The sequence below is a fragment of the Choloepus didactylus genome, chromosome 6 (assembly GCF_015220235.1).
Source record: "Choloepus didactylus isolate mChoDid1 chromosome 6, mChoDid1.pri, whole genome shotgun sequence".
Lineage (NCBI taxonomy): Eukaryota > Metazoa > Chordata > Mammalia > Pilosa > Megalonychidae > Choloepus > Choloepus didactylus.
This window is the reverse complement of record NC_051312.1, coordinates 65052796-65072476: the sequence shown is the minus strand read 5'-3', so window position 1 is coordinate 65072476 and position 19681 is coordinate 65052796. Positions and strand designations below refer to the sequence as shown.

Genomic DNA, 19681 nt, shown 5'->3' with positions numbered 1-19681 from the left:
GAACTTCCTGGGCCTTTTTGGGGCTTTAGTCTAAAGCAGGTAGAAACACCCAAATCACATTACATTCAGCACAAGATCACAACATGGTAGTCTGCTCCCGGATATTGTTTTATGGTTTCTGGTGGTGACTGGTTCATGCTGAAAACTGTAGTAAAGCTGCCCCTAATACGGGCTACAGTTTGAGAAATGGGACCACTCCTCCCCAAGGCTTTACAGGTAAAATGAAAACAGTACTTAATCAGGTTGGAATGGCCCACTCTGCTTGTCACCATTCAAATCAGAAATGGACAACTCATTCTGCAGCTCTACGTATGGATGCTGGATCCTCTGAATATTTATTTCCTCTTAGAAAACCAGTAAAACACTACCAGGCATCTAATATTGATGGTCCCTCCTAAATGATAAAGTGCTGCATAGAAACGCATCCAAAATACCACAGTGCAATTACTATCATCCACTCTAGATGTATCAGTTTGACACAGTGAAGTATGGTACATAAGCATCATGTGGCTCAAATTCTGAATTTTATTTGCCAATCGGTTGAGCTACATGCTTGCTTCATTGAGCATGACAACCTAGTTTTAAGTGTCATTTAATTTTCATTTTGAAATATAATTACAAAGTGTTCACTGTAAGATATCACTCGTCTGCAAATGTGTCAAGATTAATTTGTGCTAGCTTATTCACAAGTGTCAATAGTTAATTACTGTGTCATCTCTGGATGGCTAAATGACATTCTAACTTCTGATTTTTTACAGTGTTCCTTTATGTTATTTTCCATTAGGGGCTGAGTCCATATTCCTACATGTGGGCAAATATTCAAGCATATAAAATACCAGACGTCACAACTCATTAAATTCAACAGAGCATATATTGCTCTATATACTCCTATAAAATACATTTAACTGAAAAGATAATTCCAGTAATAATGTCAGATTCCTAAAAACTGCACATTAATTCAGAACTGATTGGTCTAAAGCATGAGGGAATACTTTACAGGATCATTGTTAAATTAATGTAATCTTATAAGACTAGAAGGACATTTGGGGATGTGATTTATTTTTAAAAGATGGACATTTAAAGTTTGCTATCTTTTTCTTCTTTCTTACTTCTAAGACAATCAAGTCAAGTTCTTATAGGAGACGTGAGAATTTGTTTTCAATGATATATTTATGTTAGAAATACAGTGACTGTATAATTCATCATCAAAACCATGACAACTTTTGTGAGTAGAAAGGGGGGATATTAATAATTACCCTGGAAAACAGGCATAAACTAGGGTTATTCTGGGAAAACTGAAATTTATTGTCACCCTAGCTTTAAAGTCAGAGAAAACTATTGAACCAGAGAGAGGTGACAGATTTCCCAAAGTTTTTCTAGTCAGGTATTTCTTTTTCTGGATGAGGAAAGTAAGTCCCAGAGAAAAGAAGTGACTTATTCATGGTTAAGGTACACTAGGATTACATCTGATAATTATGTAATTAAGTATCTCTTGGTAATTATCAAAACCAAGTGTTCTGAAATGAGTTGTTTCAATAATGCCCAGTTGCCGTGATGCTTTTCTGCATCCTCAACATATTCCCTCAGCATTCTTGAAGACCCTGGATTTCCAAAATGCTTCTTTCCTTCCTTCCTTTCTCTCCTCTCTCTTCTCTATCTCTCCTATCTCTCCTATCGCTCCTATTGCTCCTCTCCCTCTCTCCCTCTCTCTATCTCTTCTATCTCTCCTCTCCCTCTCTCCCTCTCTCCCTCTTTCCCTCTCTCCCTCTCTCTCCTATCTCCCCTATCACTCCTCTCCCTCCTCTCCCTCTTCTCCCCCCCCCTCTCTCTCTCCTTTAGGGAAGCTTATGACAAATAAGCCAATCAATGTGATTACTTGCTAAGCTTGGCTCGTTCCACATCTTCAATTCGTCAGCTCCTTTTGCAGGCTCACCTGTTCTTGCTGTTGGCGAGCAAGGTCCATTTGTTGCCGTTGTTTCTCAATTTGTGAGGCTGCCAGTTTTTTCTGTTCATCATGTGCTGCCAGGAGCTGCTCTCGTAAACTAATCAGTTGGGTAATCATGGTGGAGAGCTGTCGTTCTTTTTCTGCCAGGCTCTCAGGTGTCCCTAAAAAGAAAGCAAGATGATATCTCACAAGTTTGAGGAAAGACTGAGTGAACTGGATAAAAGGAGACAGAGTTCAGAAATGGATTATCCCAAGTCACTTGAAGACCTAGAACAACTGGAGTCCATTGTAAGTAGAGGAACATCGTGAGTAGTTAAAGCAATGGAATGAACACCAGGGTTATTCATTGTCTCTGCCAAGAACAAGTACAGTCAACAATGAAATTCTCATTTGCTCTTCCCTCTCACTTAAAAAAAAAAAAAAAAAAAGCAGGACTACCTAACTTATTCTCTCCCTTTTACCACAGTCCTGCCCCAAATCTATCTGATCAAGCTATGTAACCTCTGATATCTAGTACCAAAGATTAGAAACTATGGATTGTATTAATATTCTAAACACCTCTATCCTCAGTGACTGACACAGTATTCAAGATATAGTAGGTGCTTAATAAATGCTATTTAAGGAATTTTCCAGTCATTGACCTAACAAATTTTTTCTATTGTGCAAAGATCTGTCTCTGAAACTCAGAAGTCAGGGGTCAATGGAACAAGTTCTACAGAGAGAATCAAAACTACCTCAGGTAAGAAAGGATTACATCAGATTGATTTTTTTCCCATGAGGGGATCAAGCCAACGTTCCCAAGTTCTCCTTTAAAGGCACCATGTTGCTTGCTGGGCTTCCTCACCCCTCTCTCATTTGTCCATCTTCAAAGAGTAAAAAGGTTATGCATAAGGAGATGCTGTTTAATGAAGATGATGCCACTGAACATTTATGGTATGTACTTTTAGTGCTGAACAGTCTTTTTACATGGGCAAATTGCATAGTTCTTGTAAGTAAAAAGATAACAGAATCCTTTTGTGAATCTAATTAGAGCAGTTTACTGTAGCATAAGATAAGAATTTCAACCCACTGTATTTGAGCCACAGGGTTTCATTATGAAGAAATAATCTATGATTTGAAAGCTTTTCAGAAGGATGCCACCAGCTATCAAAGGGTACAAAGATTATCAATTTTTGTGTCTGTAGAAAGGGAGATCTCCAATCTCCTTATGAAATATCACCCCCACCCCCACCCCCAAAAAAGTTACTAAGAAAGTACCAGGACAATGTGACAAACTAAAAATATTTTAATTAGTAGTGGCCCCCTTTTCTAAATGGAGAAAGAGAACCTTCAGAGAATTCTGGCTAGTATTTGCTAATTGTGATTGCCACAAGGTTAAGATGGATGGCAGCAGAGAAGCTATTACACTTAGGGCTACCTTGGGATACTTAATGCCAACCTGAGTCTTAAAAAAAGAAAAAAGAAAGCAAAAGAAAAGAACTGTCAATATCCCTTAAATACTCACTGGTGGAAAAATGTTAGAAAATTTATTCCACTGAGAAGATAACAAATAATGTATCAAGGATATAACCAGCTATTCTAACTACTGGAACTGATTAAAAAGAAAATGGGTTTCAATTTCAGCAATAGGAATTTTAGCTAGGTAAAAAGCAAGAAGTTCTTGATCCAGAGACATATTAAAATGAAAAAGCAGACTCCCAAGAGGATTATAAAATTTCTTTAAAAGCATGAAAATCTCAACTAATGTATATGTTAATATATACAGGAATGAGAAGGTACAAAACAAGAAAAGTATGAAACCTATTTACTTATTTCAATCATTCATAATTCAGTCAATATTTCCTGAATGGCAACTATGTTTCAGGTGCTATCAAGCACTAAAGATACAGTGGCAAGTACAAACAGACACAGTTCCTACTCTCATGTAGTTTATCATCCAAAATGTAAATTACAACTGATAAGAATTACAAACAAGACAAATATTTGGGGTGGGGGGTATTAAATGAGTTTGAGGGGCCTGAAGTCAGGGAAGATATGCCTGAAAAAGTAACAAATCAACAGAAGGATGAATAGGAGTTAACTAGGCAAAGAGTTGAGGGGTAGTCAAAGAGCTTTCCAGGAAGAAACAGAAATGCAAAGGCTTGTGGTGTGGAGGAGTTTGTGTGTTCCAGAAATCAAAAGAAGGCAGTAAAACTTGAGCATGGAAAATAAAAGGGAGTATGCTATCAGATGAAGCTAGAAACACAGGAAAAGATCACACCATTCAGTCCTTATAGACCATGTTTGATCTTCATTTTTATTCTAAGAATAATTCAAAATTCCTAAATTATTTTAAGCAGGTAATGATGTGGTCATTCTGGCTGCAATGTGAACAATGGATTGGAAGGTTATGCAAATAGATGCATGAGATATGTGCATATTTTATTACATATATTTTCTGCAATACTCTGATCTAGGTGTAACTTTTTTTGTTATACCTATCTATTTGAGTTGGGTTAAGAGAAGGCTTATGCATACTAGGAAAGTTACTACACTACAATTCTTTGTTAATAAAGAAGAGCATTCCTCTTTCTAAGAAAATTCAGGGCAATGACCAATGCAAGACTTGGATCTTGTATTTAGATTCCCAAGTAAAAACTGGAAAATTTTCTCTTCTCCTAAGCTAAACAAAATCTTTTCAAAAGTCTTCAATTTATTCCCCTTTCTCCTCCGCACAGATAAAAGGAAGCTGAGGATAACATATAAATGACTTCTTAGCCCCTTCTGGTCAAGGTGAAACCAACAGATCCAAATATGTTCTAGCATTTGCAATGCTAACAGATACATACATACATACATACATATATATATATATGAATATCTGAATCTACAAAATAAAACCATTTAACTGAATCTTTTTAAAAATTGTCATGACATTCAAATCGTTTAACTGTAAGCATTCAGGAATAAAATTATTTCAGGATATTTGTTTTTCCCATTGCTTTGCTTTATTTTGTTTGGAAATTTTTTTTTTTAATTTGATAAAGTAATTTTTAAAAAAACTGAGGAGCACATACATATTTTGAATAGATATGAGTTACATAAGAAATGAGGCTAAAGTGAAATATATCGATGTAAGAAATCTAAAAGTTCCTGAATGGGGAATTACATATAAAGTTATGGAGACCTTTGGGCGTCAAATTAAGGAGAAATTAATTTATCTCATATAATAGCTTACATTCTCTAAATGTGTGGCTAATTGTGTGTGTGTGTGTGAGTGCGTGCACGCGCGCACGCCTGTGTGTGTGGTCATTTTTCTATTCTGTGCCCATTGTATTTGTTCAGATATACTAGTTTAAAGCCAGGGATTTAAAACCTGCCATGCTGGGTTTTTGTTTTAATTAATAGCAAGTATTTATGCTGATGTAATAAAAATAACATCAAGTCTGAATCATCTGACCAACCTATGAATGCTTGTATTTCATCTAAAAAATACCAGTTTAATAACACGTAAAACTTTGCCATGTCAGTGGAACTACAACTGTCAGAATTGCTGAAAAAGTAGACAATCTATGGGACATGGTGACACTATGTAAATAATGTTCAGGAAGATAAAATATTATCTAGAATGTTCTTATGAGGTAGCGTAACACTATGTAGAAAATCTTGTCTTAAATCATGTTTTGAGGTTTGATGAAATCAACTCGAAGAAAAAGACCAGATTTCTGAGAATCTGCCCAGGCCAGCAGAGGTCATCAGTAGCTGCCTAAAATCACCTATTTCACATCCTTCAGGCTATCTTAAAATGATTCTATAAAAAGCATTGCCAGAAAATAGCCTCTTCTGCCTCCCAAACAAAAACAGAGGTAGTTTCATAAACCACAAAAAGAGAATCAGCAAAACAGCTTCTCTACACATCTCTACAAATCAGAGTGCCTGCTTTTATCCAATATCACAGTGACACTCGTTGCTATGAATTGATTCTATTCTCCAACTCCAAAGACAGTGCAGTCAGTACAGCAGGTTTTTTTTTGTTTTTTTTGTTTTGTTTTTTTTGTTCCATGGGGTCGTCGTTATCCCCAAACCACATCTGTCTTGAGTTTCTCTCAGATTAGTCAGGTGGATCAGTGCTCCCCAGGGCCTGCTCCAGCTGAAGTATTTTAATTTGACTAAACACCTGATTTATTTTATCTCTCCAATGAGAAAGGCAGTTTGTCTTAATAGAGCCTGTCAGCCCACAGCCCCATTCACAGCAATTTACAGGCAGCCAGGGACACTGGAAGAGAAGAGTGCCGTGATTCTGTATTTCATCCTCCTCCAGAAAGCACCTAAAAGCAGCTATTCACTGCTACTGCATGTGGCATTTTAGAACTGAATTAGCTTTTTATTCAAGTAACTACACTTGTTGTGAATAGCTTATCTGTAAAATTGCTACATTCACTACTGATTTTATTAACCTTTGGCTCTATCACAAAATGGTCTTCAGTTAGGAAAGACCTTTAAAATTGACACATTTTTTCTTAGGGCCCTTTATTCCAGTGACTTCAGATTTACTGAATTTGATCCATTGAATTCTTTACCAGTTGTACTTAAAATTTTGAGTCTCAATAGGAAGTCAATAGTGCGTAAATAAGGAAACACTTTTCAAAATGTAAATACGATGGCAATTTCCCTCATCAAAAGTTTTCAAATACCACCTTTCATAATAACAGTTTCAAAATCAGCCCTCCAGCCTTTTTTTGGCCATAATCTTAAGAATCTGAAAATAATTAATTAAAATAGACCTTTTTTTTTTTAAACTTTACTAACTATAACTACCTGTCCCTAAAAGAAGAAATTCAAATTAGGTGAGAATTTAGGTAAAATAAGATGATTAGGTTAATGCCTTTCTTGATATAGAATGAAAAATAAAAATTAAAAACCAGGCTTAAAATTGATTTAAAGTTTGTGTGTGTGTGTGTGTTTAACATTAGCTCACAAGAGTCACCATTACAATACACCAGTTAATTTTGCCCATATGAAATAGATATAATTACTATCAGCATTGCTAGAAATAATTCTGGGCATTGGAAGTCACTGAAGACTCCAGATATGGACAACGCAGGCAACTTGCAGAAATTTTACTAAGTAGAGAGTTGTCTTACCTCTTTTATAATATTTTCATACCTGGATTTCTACAATAAAAATTTTTAACTGGTCGGTCTCTTAATAGCTGTCCCCTGAAAGTGGATCACTGCTATGTGATTATAACTAAGTTTTTCTAATAAGAAAAACCAGGAAAAAAAAAAAAAATCACAGCAATGGGGGGCAGCTAGGAGGGAGAACAAGAGAAAGAGAGAAAGAGAGGGAAGAAGGGAGGGAAAGAGAGAAAGGGAAAGAGAGGGGATGGGGGGAGGGAGAGGCAACATAGAAATAGCAAATTAAATTTTGTGAATTTCTTTGTATGTTTTTCATCTCTAATGTAAGGAAGGGTAATGATAGTAAAACACAATATCATACCAAGACAAATAAAACTATTAATCAACAAATGGCATTATCTGGAAATGTGTCCTAATAAATTTAAAATAAGACCTCCACTTAATCATTCTCCTTTACTGGATCTCTGCACACACCACTTTAATGAACTTAATAGACTTTAATAATGAAATTACAAGAAGCCTGGTTTACTAAAAACTGTCTCTGTTTAGAGAGATGGAAGGAGTGGCAGTGATCTCGAGTAGAGTGCTGATAGGGATATACTTTTCCACATCAATCCTAGAAAGATTAAAGCACTTAAAGCAATTCCAAAGCAACATCCATCAAGGAACTCAGCCAACAATCCAGAAAGATTTTAAGTAAAGTTGAAAAGAAAAGTTCTTAGAAGTCAATTCCCCAGCCACTTCTAATTTTTTTTAATGGACATTGTTTAAGAAGAAAGCCAAGATACAATGCTAGTCATAAAAGAAAGTTACATTTGATCTTTTCTGCCCACAGATAACCTGGTTAACTGCTGAGTCTTACACTTCAGTCTCCTCATACATCAGATGGGCTGTGAAGTCTTCACAAACTCTCTCATTTAGCACTGGCCTGTTTTTATAAAGTCTTCTTTAAATGTCACAAAATAGGGCAGCAAAAAGTCAACAAAAATAAATAGGGTAAACTGAAGAAACTAACAATCTATCAGAAGTTTCCCTGATAAAAGTTACTTTGTGGTGACTACCTGAGAAAGGAACCCCTGTCCCAATGTACCAGCAGCTAATTGAGTTCTGAATCCAACATCAGTTTTAAAAGCTTTCCACTCTAAAGGGCCCCATGCATCATAAAGATAAAGGATTTCAGTACAAAACCACCACAAAGACCTCTATTATCTTATCAGTCTTTGGTTACAACAGCTGAACCAATATGACTAAATGCTGAATGATTTTTTTCAAAACAGAGAATACTGGAATTTCTTTGTCTTCTCATCAGTTAGCTATTGTCGTTGCTCCCATATGCTACCGTCCACTCGTTAGTAAATAAAATGTTTAATAAATGCAGCAGTTGTGCTCTTAGGAATCACTTGGGGATCACTACACAGGAAGCATGCCTCATGGATTGAGTTACACAGGCTATTTATTTTTCCCCATTGAATGTACAAGAATTTCCTCTATCATTTCCTTGAATCATGTTAAGGATTATTAAAATCTACTGTGCCCAAACGAGACAAAGATACCCAGGTTCTCCCTAAATTAAGATCAAACTCTCCTGTCTTCACCAGGCACACTCACTTCTCCTTCAGCTATCCCTCTTTCTGGTCGCAAAGGGAAGTCTATTCCAGATCAGCTGAGGTCTATTCACTTTGCAGATCAAGAACAATCCATGGAATTCTGCCATATAGTCTCCCAACCTCACAGCTGGCTCTTCAACCCATTTGCCTTATGAGCGTGTCCTTCCTGGATCTGGAAATGAAGGTATCCCAAAACATCTCTCCTTCAGTATGATAATCTGCCTTTACATTACTGTTTTCTATAGATGACAGTCAATGGCTACATCTCCATAATCCGAACATAAAAATATCTGGCTTTTCAGAAATATGGAATTCTTTGGCCCTTTGGGAAAAAAAAAATACATAAAATTCTTGTTCTCAGTATTGCCCCCACATATTGTAGGGTTAGCTCTTTTTCTAGAAGCTCCATCAGTTAGGGACAGGATGGAAAGGAGTAAGAAAAATAGACCATATTAACTAAGCATTGTCTTAAAAAGCTCTTGTGTGTTATCCTAGTTAATCCTCGCCCTAAAATTCACATTATTATTTTCATTTTACAGATGAAAAATTAAGATATTAGAGAGGTAAAGTAACGACCAAATTACAGAACATATGACTTGGATTTGTGTTCATTTCTTCTGATTCCTAATCCAAGGAAGTCTGAAGTCTAAGGGAAAGGTGGGTTCCCTCACCCAGACATGGAATGCATAGTCAGGGAATTTCTAAAAGTTGGAAACAATGCTTTTGCGGCCCCCTTCACAACTTCCACAGGGGGCCTAGAATGTTAATGCCATGTGAGCTTTAAAATATGCAACTTCTCTGTAAATAAATCTTTGTTTAGAAAATAAGAGGTTAAAGAGCTTGGCTAGACAATCAGACAAATAAAGAGGGCAGTAAATTGAACTTTAACATCTTACAGATGTGAAAACAGATTTTGACACTGTCACACGCCCGAAAGTTACTTAGGAAATTAGCACCCAGCCTGGCAGTCAAGATCTTCTGTTATGCTTACTCCCCAGCCCAGCCTTCCCCAAACAGCATATGGCCTCCTGGTTCCAAGCCCAAATACAATGATTATGCAGGCCAAAGCATTCTCCAACACTCTAGATACAATATTTACAACACCCCTGAAAGGCCTGATGAATAAACTCAAATATTTACACACTACACGAGTGCTGCTGCCCTGGGGCCCAGTGTGCTTGCAGGCTGAGAGTGTCAGGTGCCAGCCAAGAAGCTGCTACATGGAGAAATCTAGGAAGTAAGTCTCACAAGGTTTCTGAAACCTCCCAGTAAAACTAAAGGCTTAGGACAGTTGCCTACACAAACACACCATATACCTTGTCCATTTCCAAGATGTATTTACAAATTGTAAATCAAGGGGAGTCTTTCCTGGCCCAATATGCCTAATCCTACAATAAGAATAATAGCTTACACTTAATAGGAATTACTTTGTGCTAGGAAGGGCTTTACACAGTGTATTAGTTCCCTAACTGCTAAAACAAATACCATACAATGTGTAGGCTTAAAACCAGGAATTTACTGGCTCACGGTTTCAGAGTCCAGAGGAATTGCTTCCTCCTGGGGTAGGTATCTTCTGGCTGGCCAGCAATCTTTGGGGTTCCTTGGCTTTTCCATCATATGGCAATGCACTTGTAGGCATCTTCCCCTTTTTCTTCCGAGTTCCAATGACTTCCAGCTTCTGGCTGCTCCTCTGTGGCCTTCTCTATGAGGCCTCCAATAATAGGATAAAGATCCATCCTGATTCAGTTGGCCACACCTTAACTAAAAAGAACATCTTCAAAAGGTCCTGTTTACAGTGGGTTCACACCCACAGGAATGGATTAAGATTAGTGTTTTCTTGGGTACATAACTCAATCTACCACAGTATATTACCTCATTAATTCCTCACAACAATTTTATGAGATAAGTCCTATTATCACCATTTTAAAGATGAGGAAACTGAGGCATAAAGGTTAAGCAACTTGCCAAGTCCTATAGCTATTAAATGGTATATGTAGGATTCAAAATCAGGCAGTCTGGATACAGAGTCTGTCCTCTTAACCACCATGATAACTGGAGAAGGGTACTCCTAAGTGATCCACTATCTCAAAATTATTTCACCTAACAAAGTGGCTGAAATTCATCTTATAATATTTTTACAATATATTTTGAACTATAATCTGTACCCTGAGGTCCTTACTAAAATGAAAGCATTTTTCTGGGTAGATATCTATAATAGCCCTTGTCTTTCTCATACTTGTTCTTGGTCTCTCTTTCTCTTACTCTGATCTTGTTTCCTCCAAGTTATGAACTCCTGGCTCTGAGACCCTCTACCTTGTTTCCTGTGGTTAACTCCACTGGAGGTGGTATTTGGACCTGGACTCTCAAATATTGGAAGTTTGGTTTTCCACAACAGATAGACTTGGCTGGTCCTCTGGCTTTTGGTGCCCCATTCTGGCTCCTCTACAAATCCCCTCTTCCAGGTCTGGCATCATGAAACTCATCCCTGCTCCCAATCACTTGATCAGCAATCTAGAGAGCCCAGAACAGTCCACTATTTTTTCCTATGTTGTTTTTAGATATGGGGACATCTGAGTGAACCAGGTTGTTACTGGTGCTAAATATGTATTCATACTTGAGCCATATATTAAAGAGAATACCACAGTCAATGTGGTAGTACTGACAACCTCACAGAGATGGAAGCTACCTTTTGAAGAGTCAAATACCTGAAAAGTCAACAAGAAGATGACTGCAATAGTTCAATTTAAGGGTGATACTTAAAAAGATATTTACTTATTTAAAATGGTCACAGCCTCACTGGTCCCAAAAGAATTACAGAGACACTCTGAATTAGGTAAGAATCTATTCTAGTGCTACTCATAATTCTAATGAGAAATTCTTTGGGGAGGAATAGCAAATGATAGGCAATAATGGGTAACTCCTACCTGTTACCTCTTTAAAGGAAGGGTCTATGTCACATGTGTCTCTATGACAAAGCACAAATACAACTGCAGTACCTAGGACTTACTTTGTGCTCAGAACAGCTGAAATGAGCTGAATAAAATTAACTTTAAATCAGTAGTTCCCCGAAGAGCTGGAGATAGCAGTCACAGCAGTGAACAAGCCAGATGGAACTGTTCTGAACTTCAGAAGAATTTGAGCCATATCTGAGTAGCTTCCAGGTTGGTAACCATTGTAACTGACTGAACTCATTGGCCATCCCCCAGTAGAAATGCAGAAGAAAATCAACTCTTACCTGCCTTTTTATAGGCAGAGATAAAGAACAAAATTCAAACTAAAGAAATGTGGATTCAGATTCAATAAATATTTTTTTGAGCACATATGATGGTCCAAATACTTTCTATGTGCTAGGGTTAGCACTCAGCATTTCTATCTCTATTTCAATAAACTTGGAAAAATGAGGCTTGAGAAAGTTAACAATATGTCTAAGATCATAAAGCTTATAATCAATAGAGCCACGATTTTAAGCCAGGTGTGTGTGATTCCCAAGCCAAGCTTTCCTCCAGTAAACCAAAAACGTTTCCAGGAAAAAAAAAAAAGATGATGATTAGATTGTTTAAGACGCTGACTTCACACAGAGTCTTCATGAAGTCCTTCTGCACTTTTTAAAATTTAGATATCTTGTGGCCTCAAAGGGCAAACTAATTTATATTTAGGATAATTACTAATTACTATTTAATATTAATTAAGATCTTGTGAATAGTAAATAAAGTCTACGGCTAACGGAACTCAGTCTACATCAACAGATTAGAAAATTCTCCACTCAATATCAGAAAATGTTACACCTATAAAACCAATTTTCAATTGTATAAAAAAATTTCAAATTAACAGTCTCTGAACACAAATGACAAGTTAGAAGGCAGAATCTGTTGTAGGCCTATATAAATTACACAGACGAAGTAATTATACAGGAAACATTTCAAAGAAATATATTACTTTATTAACCCTTTCTAACATCACCTTCTTCCAATAAAATTGAATCATGTGCCAATGACACAGTAATCAAGGAACGGGTTCTAAATCTTAATTGCTCAGAGAATTAAATGCCAAAGGAATTGGAAATGCTTGATGAACTCATTTACCTGCCCTAAGGTCACCAAAGATTTTTATTTGGAGGATGTTTTAAAAATATATACATTAGATGACAAACTCCATTCTTTGGTTGAATTTCAAAATTGGAAGAATGACCCTAACTGTGTCACTACAGATTGATCCAGATAATTTCCCAAACATTTTTTAATCTATGCCTCCTGCTCATCTTTCTTACTCTATATTTTGTGTACCCCCACTAGCCAAGATTTTGTCCAGCTGATTCACTTTCTATAGTTTGTATTAACAAAATAACAGGTACACTTAATAAGCTATTACAAGCTATAAGCATCCCCATTGGAGAGTTTCATTACACTTGTCAAAATCAATTTTAATTAATGAATAGTGCAGCTTGTTTCTTTTATACCTACAAATTTAAAACAAAATTGAAAAATTTTAAATGCTCATTGACTTTATAAAAACATTGCATTTTTCTATCATATTGGCACATCTACAGCATATTTCTTAACTCTTTCTAAAATGTTAGGTTCCTTTCTGTCTAAATGTTTAATGTGCTGTGATTCTAGCAGTATTCACTTACCATGCACCGATGAGAAATTTTATGTTGTTATGTTCCCTGTCAAAGACAATTTACCTGATTACCTTTTCGGCAACAATAATTTATGAAACATTCTGAGTTACTTAATATGGCATTTGCCTTGTAATTTGTTACTACTGCCTGTTCCCCTGAACCTAGAAGAGTTCCTGGCATATATAGGTCCCCAATAAATACTCATTGAAAGGAATTCTATCACGTGAAGTTATTCATATATTTCACCATCCAAAGTGGACAGTTTTTAAGTGAAAAGGAATACTGTTAATTATCATATTAAGAACACAAGTGTAAAAACCAGGACTGTCCCAGGTAAACCAGGACACATGGGTACCATTGGCATAACTTACTCTCACTTAATTTCAGTTTCTGACTAAGTAATATGACATAATCAGAACTTTATAGTTGATAAACTCATAAAAGTCCCATGGCATGACTTTTATGTAAGTTGGCAAGCCTTAAATATAGATAGCGCAATTCTATAGAATTGGGATCAATTCATCACTGTTGAGAACATGTAGAAACACATTTATACATATGTATATATGCATTTATATATGTATATATGTGTCTGTGTGTATTCCCCTTATCTGGATTAAACCTAACAATGTACAGGCTCTCATAATCTTGATTTTGTGAGGTTAATACCAATGCTCCTTTTTTTGCCAAGTATTTTGTAAAGAAAAGTTTTAATTTAATATTCATAGAAATAGGCAATCCATTTTTCATGAAATATAATTCCCAATTAAGGGATATTAAGGTCATGTTGATTTCTCCAATTTTAGAAGAGGCAAACTTATAATTTTACTTAGTAATTAACTAAGCAACACAAAAATGCCCAAGAAAAAAAATCGTAAGTATTAAAATATCTAAATCTTACAGCATTAAATCAGCATGAATTTTAATTTTGATATTAAGTACATGTTCATCTTTCATATGATGAAAATACAAACACATAAATCAGGGAAAAACTTATATTTGTCTTTGAAGATTCTAAGGCCTTGGGTTATACATAATGAAGAAGTAATGAAATTTAATATAAAAAGAGACTAATGGAATGTCCTGTCTAGTATAAAAACAGGAAAAAAAAACTTTCCTACTTTATTTTAAGTAGACAATTCAATCATATTTTTTGGAAATGAAGACAATACATAAAATTTAGCATAAGCCATAGCAACAATGGCCTTTGAATAAATTCCACAGAAAAAAGTTTTCCCCCAGTCCTGTAAGATGGTATTAGAAAATCTACATGCCTCCAATTATTCCAGAGAGGTTATACATTTCTAAGAAATTAACAGCATCATTATTTACCCAATTTCACACTAGTATTGAAAAATAATTCCCAAATTATATTAGTAGGAGTATGAAAGGAAACTATCTATACCTCCAGAACTGGAGGTATACACTTGTGTTCTAATTATAATTTCAAGCTTAAACATAAGCAGTTCTAGCCAGGCATTTACAAACATACCTTTAAAAAAAGGAATTGGAAGGTTATAAATGAATATAATTTCAAACCCAATCCCCCAAATAAATGTATTTAATAATGTGTAGTTAATTATTAAAGACTATCTGTAATTTAAAAAAGCAAACTGGAGAATCAAATCTAGGAGAAGACAACAAGGACATGTGAAAACAAGCAAACACCAAAAACACGAAGAAAATTACTAACAGTGATTTGGGAAAAAGGGTTCTGCCGTTTCTGGAGCTTATCAAGCACTGCTTTATAGGCATCCCTGAGTTATATTAAAACTGGGTTAGTTTGCAGTAGCAAAAGCTATATCAGAGGCAGTAGAGTCAGAGTTTAAAAAAAGAAAAATATCTGAAATACCAAATTGAGTATCAATTAAGAATTTTAAGGACTGCAAAAACCCAAAGGTAAGTGACCACTACAACCCAATGTAACAAAATAGAGGTTTGGTGCATTTTAGATTCCTCCCTCCTTCCCTCCCTCCTTCTCTTCCTTCCTTCCTTTCAATTAAAAACTGGAACCAATTTCAGTTAAACAACGACTATTAGTATTTGTATAAAAAGTTAGTTTTTCAGCATCATTCCTTAAGAAAAGAATAAATTAGCTAACTCAGAGCAGAAAAGGGAAGGAAAAACTTAAGCATTTATTAGTCTTCTATGCAGAAAGGAGATGAAGGGAACATTAATAAAGACTCTCCCAGGAAGATTCACGTGACAAGTAAGAATTTTTGGTCAATGTATTCTAGGTAATAAAATATATTTTAGGCTCAGGCAAAATAATTCCAAGTTGTAATTTTCATTACAACAAACCAAAGACAAGTGCATTCCCAGAATGTCAGACATGGTTATATTCAAATGTAAACACCCAAATCCACTCATGAGCTAAATATAAACATCTGAAGTAACTGCTATTTAGAATTGTCTATGCAACTGAGAGCAGGTAATCAAGAGTTAACTACAAATACTCTTGTTCAAATGAACTCAACGATCAACAGCAGCTTCTTAAGGTCAAGAAGAGTATTTCTCTCAACACAGAAAATATAAAGCAAGGATCATGAGCAAGGGTGAGGTGATATTATTATTACAATCATTAAATTTCATTATCATTATAAAGCAAAAACCAGGGTAGAAATTCAACCCTGAAATTCAACTCTCTTCCAGGATAGAAATACACAATAAGTTATTATTCTGTATTAAGCTACTCATTTTAACTGACTTTCTAGTTGAGTAAAGTGATAAAAATCTATCATAAAATGGTCTGTTAGCCTAAAAGTTTATGCCAAAATGTGTTCATAAAGTTATTAAATATTTACTTTGAATAAAGTGAGCAGACATGAGTAAAGGCACCGTTTCAGCTAATCCATACCTTAAAATAAGACAGGTATAATAATAATCAACACAACCAAAAAATACTTGGAAGTGCTTTCATACCCATTAGGGTTTTTGAGCCTTAAAACCACCTTGTAAGGTAGTTACTATCATCATCACCATTTTACAAATGACAAAACAGACACAGAGAGGACACGTGATTTACCTAAAATCACACAGCCAGAACTTAAACCCTAATTTGAAAACTGCTTCCCTTTCTACTTCTAAATAGCTGATTTTTCTAGATTGGATATTCTGACAATAAATTTTCTTATCTTGAAATTTCACAATTCTCAGTACCAAAGCAACCATGTGCTTATTTTTCCCAACCTGAAGTCCCAGTCTGATCCTGTAAGCTTGAAAACTGTCGAAAGGGAGAAGGGGTGTGCCTGTATATATATGTACATGGGTTTTTTGTTTTTGTTTTTTTTTGGGGGGGTATATCTAGTATATGTATGTATCAAAAGCTTTTGAACTTAAATTTTAACTTAAAACAACAGTTGTCACAAAGCTCATTGCATATCTGAGCTTTTTGGGAGGAAAAAAGGAACGTTATAGGAAAAAAAAAAAACCTGCATCTTCCCCAACCAACCCAGCTTATTCCCTTCCCACTAAATTCTGTCACTGATTCTATCACAATTAATCTACATCTGGAGGTAATTCAAAAAAATAATCTTTTTTATCTATTAAAAATAAATAACTGTAAATGTCTTTTTTTTAAAGTATTCTTTTCAATCATAGACTCAGAAAATCGATCCTGTAAAGGATTAAAAGGGATTATTCAATCCCCAAGTTTTACAAATAAGGAAACTGAAAGCCAGAAGGGGAAAGTGACATGCCTGATGTCACATAGTTAATTAATGAATGGCAGTTTAGGACTAGAACCTAGAAATCCTGATTCTCAGTACAGACTCCTTCCACTGTAACATTCCACCTCTTAAAAATTCAAGTGAAATAATCCACTTTAAATCTCTTTTGGAAGAATGTTGATTTGGTAATCATTTTCTTCAATCCACTTAAGAAGCAATATTGATTCTTTACTTATGTTAGCATATTTTCAATTCCACAAGTCTATCATATAATACCTAACAATGAAGTGCCAATCAAATGACAGAAGCAATCAATAAGAAAATATTTTAAGAAATTACTACTCATTCAGTGATACTCAGAATCTCTCTGGTTCTTAGGCTATGGGTTTTCATATATCCTGGTTTAGGAACGTTAATCATAGTTTAATGGCACTTTTTCAGAAATAGGAAATCAGGATGTTTTATGTGGAAAACAGTTACATGGACTTGGAAAGACCTCAGTGCCCACCATGGATCAAATTTAACAACTGGAATCTTATGGGTCAAAGAATCTTTGCATTTTATTAGTTCATCTATTTGAAAACTTGAGTGCCTTTCTCCAAATCTTTAACTTCCTCTAAATAAGACCAAGGGCTATATGAAGAATGCTAGACTAAGTTCCTCAGGAAAAAACGTATCATAATAACAACTACACAAAAGTTATTTAAAAAAAAAAAATGGTGGCCTGTTGGGAGTACAGGGCAATAAAAATGCTGATAGTTAGAGATATTCAACAGCCAAAACCCAGAAGCTGAGGCCAGATAAATTACCCAACTATATACTTAGCAAGAATTTGTTAGTACTGTAGAGAATAACAGAGAAATATAGAAATAAAAATAAATGGATATTCAAAAATAATATGGTGCTCGTCTTGCTTATAATTTTCAAGGTATTTAATAGGAGCTATCAGAGAATATAAAATAATTTATTACCTATGAAGTTCTAAGTCGAGAGACTTGAGTTCTAGTTTCAGTCCATTTCCCCACCTGTAAAAAGAGGTGTTTGGACTAGATAACCTAAAAGGAGGCTTCTACAAACATTCCTTGAGTATAGATCCTCTGCAATATTAATTTTTTTGAAAATCATTCAATTTTGTCTATCTATAAAGACCATTAATATCTTGGTAGCATGAAAAAATTTCACATCACTTAAAACTATATATATATATGTATACATATTTTATACACACATACATATATTCATTCACTTAATATTATGTATTAATTTATAACCTAGCATTTACTTTACAGAGGTAAGTTTTAGTTAACTTTGAGAGAAAACTGCACTGAGGATTAAAAAAATTTGATTTCTTTTACAATATGGCATTACAATTAATATCAGTTTGGCCAGCAAACTCACTAATTCCCAAAATACATTTTTTATTTATCTTTATGTTTACAAAAATAAAAAAAACTGAAATAAAAGCATGTACATAAGTTGAACTTACAATGAAGAAATATAACTTTTAATTTTTTGATGTATAATACTTTTATAAGTAAGTTTGCTGAGTTTTGTTGGTATATTTTAATAATAACCAGTTTGCAGAAGCAGTAGGATATAGTGTTTAAGAGCATGGGTGTTGTAGATACAAATTGCCTTGTTTTAAATCCCAGCCTACCATTTCCTGGGACTGTAATCTTGGTCTTCTTGTTCTCTTGTAATTGAAATAGTAATAGAGCATTGTACAGATCAAGTGAGCTAATTCAAATTAACACACATGAAGCACTTAGAACAAAGCTTTCACATAGTAAGCCCTCAATTAATGTTTCCATGATTGTCATATAATGTCTCTATTAATATCCATTTTAGAATTTATCCTAACAATAAAGAAAACAAGTTACATAATATAGAAATTTTATAATTTAGTTTATTTCCAATGTTTAATAAAAATCTATAGTTACATACAGACACTTTCATTGACTTCAAAATGTCTGTTTATGTCAACTTCCTGAAAGTTGGAAATTCAGGCATGGTAAATATAATCATGTCCCTCCTCCAGTTAAAATTCTTCCATGGCTCACCACTAATAAAGTCTAGACTTTTAAACATGACTTACACGGCACTTCATGATCTTGCCCTTGCTTGCTCAACTATCCTCATCTCTCACTTCTGTATCCCCAACATTAACAGCCACCCAACCCTAAGTACAAATGGACACACGTGCATACTCTATTTTCACCGAAAACATGAAATTCCCCAGAAAAGTCATTTCTCTTTCATGCTTCTGGGCCTTTACTCATGCTATCCCCATTGCCTAAAACATACTTCCTCCCACCTTTTCAACTATAGTACTATTTTTAAAGTGATAACATAGGAATAAATCAAGTGCTTCTCAACAGAGGAATGGATAAACAGATTATTGTTCATTGATTATTTAGATAATTAATTAATTTATTTAAGAAATATTTGTTGGGTACCTTCTATGTAATAGGTAATATTCTAGATTCTGGAGATTAGTGAGCAAGACAGACAAAAGTTTTATCCCCCAAATTGAGATAAACCTATATTAAGGTGTTTTTTTTTTAAAGCTAGTTGATACACATTTTTATAAAAGCAATCCCATTTTCATAAAAAGTAAACAATTATGTGTAGGCATATTATGCATACACAACAGACTGTCAACAGTTGTTATCTGTGGGACAATCTATAAAGCTAGCAGGGCAGAGGATGGAGAGAACTTTATG

General features: G+C 34.9%; 1 protein-coding gene across 16 annotated transcripts in view; it reads right to left on the bottom strand.

The window, feature by feature from the left end:
• The window catches only part of SOX6 (SRY-box transcription factor 6), a 652380-nt gene that overhangs the window by 217740 nt on the left and 414959 nt on the right, over positions 1–19681 (bottom strand). For all 16 annotated transcript variants that reach the window (XM_037839347.1, XM_037839348.1, XM_037839337.1 and 13 more), the window contains one exon: positions 1934–2106. In XM_037839347.1, coding sequence (XP_037695275.1) covers positions 1934–2106 — 173 coding nt within the window. The remainder of the gene's footprint in view (positions 1–1933; positions 2107–19681) is intronic.